This window comes from Poecilia reticulata, linkage group LG4, assembly GCF_000633615.1.
Source record: "Poecilia reticulata strain Guanapo linkage group LG4, Guppy_female_1.0+MT, whole genome shotgun sequence".
NCBI lineage: Eukaryota > Metazoa > Chordata > Actinopteri > Cyprinodontiformes > Poeciliidae > Poecilia > Poecilia reticulata.
In genome coordinates this window covers 29,764,899-29,772,050 of record NC_024334.1, presented here as the reverse complement: position 1 = coordinate 29,772,050, position 7,152 = coordinate 29,764,899, and the positions used below count along the sequence as shown (strand labels likewise).

The following is a 7,152-nucleotide window of genomic DNA, read 5'->3' as shown; positions in this document are numbered from 1 at the left end:
CACACACACACACACACACACACACACACACACACACACACACACACACACACACACACACACATGTAGCATGTCGTCTCCCAGTGTAACAATACTAATAATAACATGAGGCCAAAGTTATGACCAGCAGGCACTCCTAAGGTCCCTTAAAGCTAAAAAAGAAAAAAGACGCACACCATATCCCATAATTCCTCCATGTCTAATCCGCATCATGATTTAAACTTCCTGTCTCAAACCTAGACATTTTCCACCCACCTCACATTTTCATTTATCCACCTGCTTGTGTCATTTTTCATTCTGGGACTCACCACGCTGAGTCCAAGCAGCTCCCTCTTCAGGTAGGGGAGGTTTCTGCGCTCCAAGCTGGCAAGGTAATGCTGCAGTCTGGTGTAGGTGTACGGGTAGCAGTACGCAAACTGGTAGACGTCGTCTTCTCGGTCAAAGCAAAAGGCAAATGACATTACGTAGTTGCGTCTGTGGTCAGGGCAACGGTAGTAGTAGACGTTTTTCGGTGGAAGCCTCTGCCTGCAACACAAAAAGGGCCATTTATGCTGACAGAAAATATAAAGATGTTAAAGGATGTTGAGTTTATGGTATTTTATAGTTAATATTAACTATATTTGTCTTGAAGTATAGTTAACTTGAAATATTTCACAGAAAAATATTTCAAGACCTTATTTGTTGTAATTTAAATTATTCTGGCTTACAGATCATATATTTTTTTAATTATAAATATTTCTCTTCATGAAGTAACTGCATATAATATGAGTTTTTGAATTGAGTGACAAAAAAATATTAAACTGTTTCATCATACTGAATAAAACAAAAAACCTGTAGGAACCAGGAATAAGACCAGGTATTCGATTGATTGAGGGGGGAAAAAGGAGAACGTTTAACCGAAACACATAATTAAGAAAACACAAACACATTTATTGACACCCCTGGGAAAGATGTGTAAAAAGATTTCAAATGAATTAATCTTTTATTGCAGCAGCATAATCTCACACGAAATGGGGGCGTATTGGATATTAAGTATTTGCATATAACAGCCATTACACAATCGTTTGTACTATCTAACTTGTTTGACAACATATACAAATTATAACTTTAATTGAACTGGCCTTTCTTTTTAATTACTGGCCACAGGGGTAATGTTAATGACACTTTTTGGCTACCATCACAGTGATGAGGAAGTTGGTTATGTAAGTAGAGAAAGCCAGAAAAGTATTTCCAAACTTCCTTAGAGCAAAGAGTGGACGTTCACATTTCCACAGTAAGCATGTCAGTATTTTTGGTCCATTATACAAATGAACTCAGATAAATGTAAATGCAATAAGGCAAGTGGCTGTTTGAATTTATCTTTTGGTCATTTTTAGATCATTTTAACAACTGGTTGAAACAGTTGCATACTTATAGGAGCTATTTTCTTTTAGTGACATAAATCTGTAAACAAACCTGTAAGCATTGGTGTATGTAACAAGCTGATAAAGTATTTTTTTTATGTTGAGTCAGGATCAAAAAAGCCCTGGACCTCCAGTCAATATTGTCCAGGATAGAAGTACTTCACTCTGAACTCCACAGATCTATTTCTATCTACTTTCACTGGTTTTAGTCCAAATTCTTTCTTCATTTATTGTTGATTCGTAAAACAGAGAGAAAACAGGAATTTGTTCAATTAACTGTATTTGTTCCCTTTTTTTGAAGTCATACGTTTTAGTTTTGGCCTTTCAATCGTTGACTTGCAAATGTACAAGTCTAAACTCAGGAAACAACAGCACAAAAACTGATATCTTAAAACTTGCAGCATAAAAGCAGTGAGCAGATGAAGACGATGAGGGACTGGTGTGTTTGGGACACCGGGATCTGGGAGAAAGGTGGAATAAGGAGATAAGGCAAAGATGAGAGAGCAGGGTGACGGCAGATCTGGAACTGATACATAGATATACGGGAACGGATGGTGGCTAGCAGTGCGGCCGCTTCTGTGGCGACTCTGGCAACAGATCAGATATGATGTTATCAGGACCAAGATAGAAACAAGACTTGATAACCAAACAGGATGGACCGCTCTTTGCCAGCTCAGATAGAGTCTACTTCTTTACATGACTCACCCACGACGACAAGAAGCAAGCAGGAGAGCCAGACGTCTCCTGCTTGCACAAACAAGACACCTTAATGCATCACGTTTAGCATAGATCTAGAACAGACATCTGTAGTGAACGCACAAACACTGTCAAGAACTTGAAAACACATCTCCGTAGGTACCTAGCAACTCAAAAAAGCTAAATCACTCAGCCTCTTACAGAGAAAAAGGAGCAAACGCCAGGGCTGATTATTCCTTCAGAGGTAGAGAAAAGAAAACGTCTCTGCATGTAGCTATCTCAGCAGAATACTAATGCAGCTAGTGGCTAGCTGTACCACACCCCGGCTGCCAACAACAGCCTGCGTACCAGGGCTATCCAACAGCCTGCAACGCTGGGCAAAAAGAAAAGAACAGAAGCTAAAAGGAAACTATAAATCCTGCAACAACAATGAATTCAATTCTTCTTTTCTCCCTCTAAAACTCCACGACCACTTGGGTTTCAAGTGTACTTGGAAGGACAAACTAAACGTCCATGTGACACCGATGAGCTTCAACCCTCGGCTCGAAAAGCACACTGGTGCTTTTTTGTCGTACGAGCCCTCCGAGGTGTGGGTTAATTAAAATATGATGACACCTCACCTTTTTACATATTTCCCTGTTTGCCTGCGTCCATCCATGCAATCCCACTTCTCCCCGTTTCTCCTTCTCCCTGCTGGGAGATGTGTGACCTTGCCAGAGACTAGAACAGTCCTGGCTATTGATTTTAATTAAAGCTGCTTGTCCCATCACAGCATTATAGTTATAGGCCAGAGAAAATAGCTCTGTGACTTACTATGGAAAAAAAAAAAAAAAAAAAGGACAGGGTGGAAGGAGCTGGCTGAAGAAGGGGGCTTTGCATCATTTAGACACCACAGATTCATGGAGGAAAAGAAAGCCACAGCATATGCACATCAGTGCTCACAGTCTCTCTGGTTGTTATCTGAGCAGTCAGCGCTCCTGCTCTGAAGCTGCCAATTTGTTTTATCTAAATGGTACCTCCCTGTGCCTCTTCCCCTGCCCATCTCTTGACGTGGCACAGAGGTGTCATTGCCAAACAGAATTATCATTGCGTGAGATGGAGGGGCGGCGGGCGGAGAATGAGAACCTCCACTGGTATGATAACACTCTCCCGCACACCCGGTTTTACAATTCAGTGATTACAGAAACGAACAAACAAACACGGAGAAACAACGGCACAAACTCAAACCGTATGTGAGCTACATCAAGGTCATTGCTTTCGCAGCGAGCTGTGGGACAAGTTAACCTCCAGAGCATCTCCTCACAAGCCGTGCAGAATAAAGAGAGCTGAGGAACAGAGGAAAGTACGGAGGCAAACACTAGGCGAATGCAGAAAGTGGAAGACAAACAGAGAACAGGACAAGTAAGAAGACAAAGTCAAAGATAAAGAGACAAGAGGACAATGCAAAGGGACTGAATCTCCGAGAGCTAGCAGGCCTTTAGTGCCGTGTCAAGCTTGTGTGCCACGGCTTTTCTACTTCAGAAATATTTGCTACTACAAACTCCTGCCTCTGATTCTTATGGCACTGAGATGAAGGCTCTAAATTGATAGCTTTTATACAGGCGACACTTTTGTCTATATTTTCAAATCAGTCAAGCATAAAGGACACGCCAATCACGGCTGATCGGAGCGCTCTCGCTGACAGAGGAAGAAAGTTGCAGGACAAAACTCACGGCGCCTTAAAACAATACACACACACCACACACACACACACATTCATAGACCCCTTTTTATTTTCCTGTGTCGCTGTTGTCACTTTAGGCGTGTCATCCCGTCAACTGTTAGGAAGGTTAAATGTCTCCCAGTGTGGCCATATAACTGTCAAGCTCCACACAGTCGCTCCGACTCATTTCAGACAAATACTAAGTCCGTTTGGCAAACATTTTGCGCTGGGTGACAGGTTTCTTCACCCTGTCTGTGTTACCCCACCAATAATTGAAGAGGCATTATTTCCCAGCATTCTAAAATGATACCAGATGTTAGATAGGCGCTTTGTTTTTAAAGCACAGCATCGTGCCTTTGCTTGCATGCCAAGTCGAGCAGAAAACTGCTTCTGAATCACCGCAGGAGTTCATATTCACATATGTAAGAAAGGACATGTGTGTTTCTGTGCATGTGTGTGGAGGCATGTTGGCATGCATATATATTCCTGGAGCCACCACTTTTTTTGGATGCAAATCAAGTTGCAACAAAGCTTTCAAGAGACACAGTTACTAGGCAACCTGTGCTGGCTTTGTAATTTGGTTGAGTCGCTGTATATTGCATGTGGCCGTGCAATGTACTTATTTGACTGCGGCTTCATAAATGTGCCCTTTACATTACCTTGCAAAAGTATTCACACACCTTCAACATTTCCATAACATCACATTTGAATTTTATGTATCAACACAGAACATAATTGAAAAGTGAAATCATACTATATATGGTTTTCAAAGTTGGAAATATATATATATAAAAAAACTGTGAATTGCATTTGAATTAAGCCTCCTTTACACTTATACTTCTAAACCAGGGATTTGTTGGTGAACTTTAGTAAATAAAGACCACCACAAAGACCAAACAACAGAGTGGACAGGTCAGGGAGTTAAGAGCAGGGTTGGGGCACAAAACAATATCCGAAGCTTTGATCATCTCACAGAGCACTTCTCTATTTATCATCCTAAAACAGAAAGCATATCGCACAACTGAAAACCTGCTTGTCCATAAAAACAGGCCATGAAAACAGAGCAGATAGAGATTCACCTTCCAGCAGGAAAATGAACCCAAACATACAACCGGACTTATAACAAAATGATTTATAACAATGCATGCATACATGTTCGCATGGACAGCATTTAAACTAGGAAAATATAGCAGGGCTTCAAATCAGAATATTTATTTTTATTTCATTCACAAACATGATGAGTACATGCTAAAAAGAAACCTTATTCATATCAGGGTAACAAAAGGTAGTTTTCCAAATAGTGGCTCAGAGGGCAGAATCCAGGAGCATGCCACACTTTTCAGATTTTATTTGCAAAAATTTTTGAAAACCATTCTTCTTTGTGTCTGGCATGTATTAATATAGTGCAAATTCAAAAAAAATACCTGAAGACATTTACACAATTTATATACATAAATATACAGTCAATGTAATCCAATTATACAGAGACTCAAATTTTACACAGAATGTTTCACTTTGGGTTTTTTTTTAGAGGAACATTTCAGTTTGAGTATGTGAGCACAATGACAAGAGCATAAGACTAAGGTCTGCTAGAGCAAAACAAAAATAACGCCACAAGGGATTAATGCCAGTGGCTGAATCCTCTGGCTAGAAGCCACAAGGATTTACAGGAAACAATAACACTCGTGAGTTATGGACTTCTCTGCAACAAGGGAGATGGATTTTGCCCACCTGTGGAGATGCCACAGCGCTAGCAGCTTCCTCAAATCAGAAACGGCCGTCTGATGAGACTGAAACACGTGCACATAAAAGACACTCACCTGATTTCAGCATCAAAACACCCAGAAGGTGTTCTTCTATCAGGTGGCTGTTTTTACCCGCTGCCTATTGTTAGAGGCACAGCGGAGAGCTGTTATCTCCAACCCTCGGTGTTAGCTCTGATATTCATGTATTGCTTGGGGAATTTCATTAGCTGATCTGTCACAGGATTGGCAGCTTTTAGACCTCAATGAATTTCAAGGTGAGTTAGCCGAATCAGCTCGGTCAATATCAGATCATACCCGCAGCGCTTCACTTGAGTTTATATTATGCAGGTGACATAAAGTGCAACGTTATTTCCATAAAAAACTGAGACCAGTGAGAGGAAATCCTCTTCTACCAAGAAACAATGCAGCAATAACGCTATTAGTTTCTTCTGTTTAATACAGAGATAATCGTTTTATGTAAGTATCTGTTTGGATTATAAATCCTTGCTTTAATTTATTTGTGTGGTAATTATAGTTACTTACAACATAATCTCCAAAAAGATCTCTCTCTCTCTCTCCCTCTGTCCCTGTCCATATAAACATGTCTTTCTGTCGTCACAAAGACTTCCATGCATTTTTCATTCATTCCTATAGACTAAAAGTTACCCGTACTTCTTCTTAAGGGGCCTTGGTATTTGAAAAATGACTTTACAAGGTGAAAAAGGCTAAAACGCAAACTGTAGTACACTTCCTAACTTTCTTTTTGTCTTCCTTTAGCTGTTTCGATGTTGTCTTGCTGATGTGCTTTTGGCTATTGTCCTGCTTGCTACATAACCCAAGTAAGCACTATAGGTCGATTCTGGATTTCCTTGTAGCAAGCAGAATTAATCTAAATCCTGAAGCAGCAAAGAAGGCAACAATGGTACAACCACCCTGCTTAAGACTATTTGTATTCTTAATGGTCGGCAGTGGTGGGAAGCAACAAAGTACAAGTACTTTGTTACTGTACTTAAGTACATTTTTCGTGTATCTGTACTTTACTTAAGCAGATTTAATAATGTATACTTTCTACTTTTACTCCACTACATTTTACAGTAAGTATCTGTACTTTCTACTTCACTACATTTCTACAAAACTGTCGCATTACTCGTTACATCCATGTCGCATTGTGTTTTCTTTCCGTTAAAATGTGAAGTTCAGGGACTTAAGGTGGCGCCGTAAAATCCATGTGACTTACGTGTCTGTTGTCACCCATCGCCTCCCCCTTTACTCGCACGCGGAGCTCCAAGAAATGCGCAGTGGTTTTCTCTGAGCGGGAGAAGATGTCTGTCTAATCATCAGTAATATAATAACACTGCATAAATCATAAGATATGGCGACATGTAAAATCAGCAGCGCTTCACTTCCACAGACGGTGGGGACTTCGTCCAACTTTTAGCATCACTTCGAAGGAAAGCTTAAAGAAAGGTAAGCTCCGTAAACGTGTTGCTAGCAAAGCTAGCTGTACAGAGAGACATATGTTGCATCTGCAATGAAAAAAAGTTGTCACTCATGCGCTGAATTACTGTGTGGAGGTGTTGACTGAGGTGTCGCATATATGGGACAA

At 40.5% G+C, this 7,152-nt stretch overlaps 1 protein-coding gene across 2 annotated transcripts in view; it reads right to left on the bottom strand.

Moving 5' to 3' along the window:
* LOC103464064 (cytosolic carboxypeptidase 6) overlaps positions 1-7,152 on the bottom strand; it is a 311,033-nt gene that overhangs the window by 151,592 nt on the left and 152,289 nt on the right. For both annotated transcript variants that reach the window (XM_008407872.2, XM_008407873.1), the window contains exon 5: positions 309-525. In XM_008407872.2, coding sequence (XP_008406094.1) covers positions 309-525 — 217 coding nt within the window. The remainder of the gene's footprint in view (positions 1-308; positions 526-7,152) is intronic.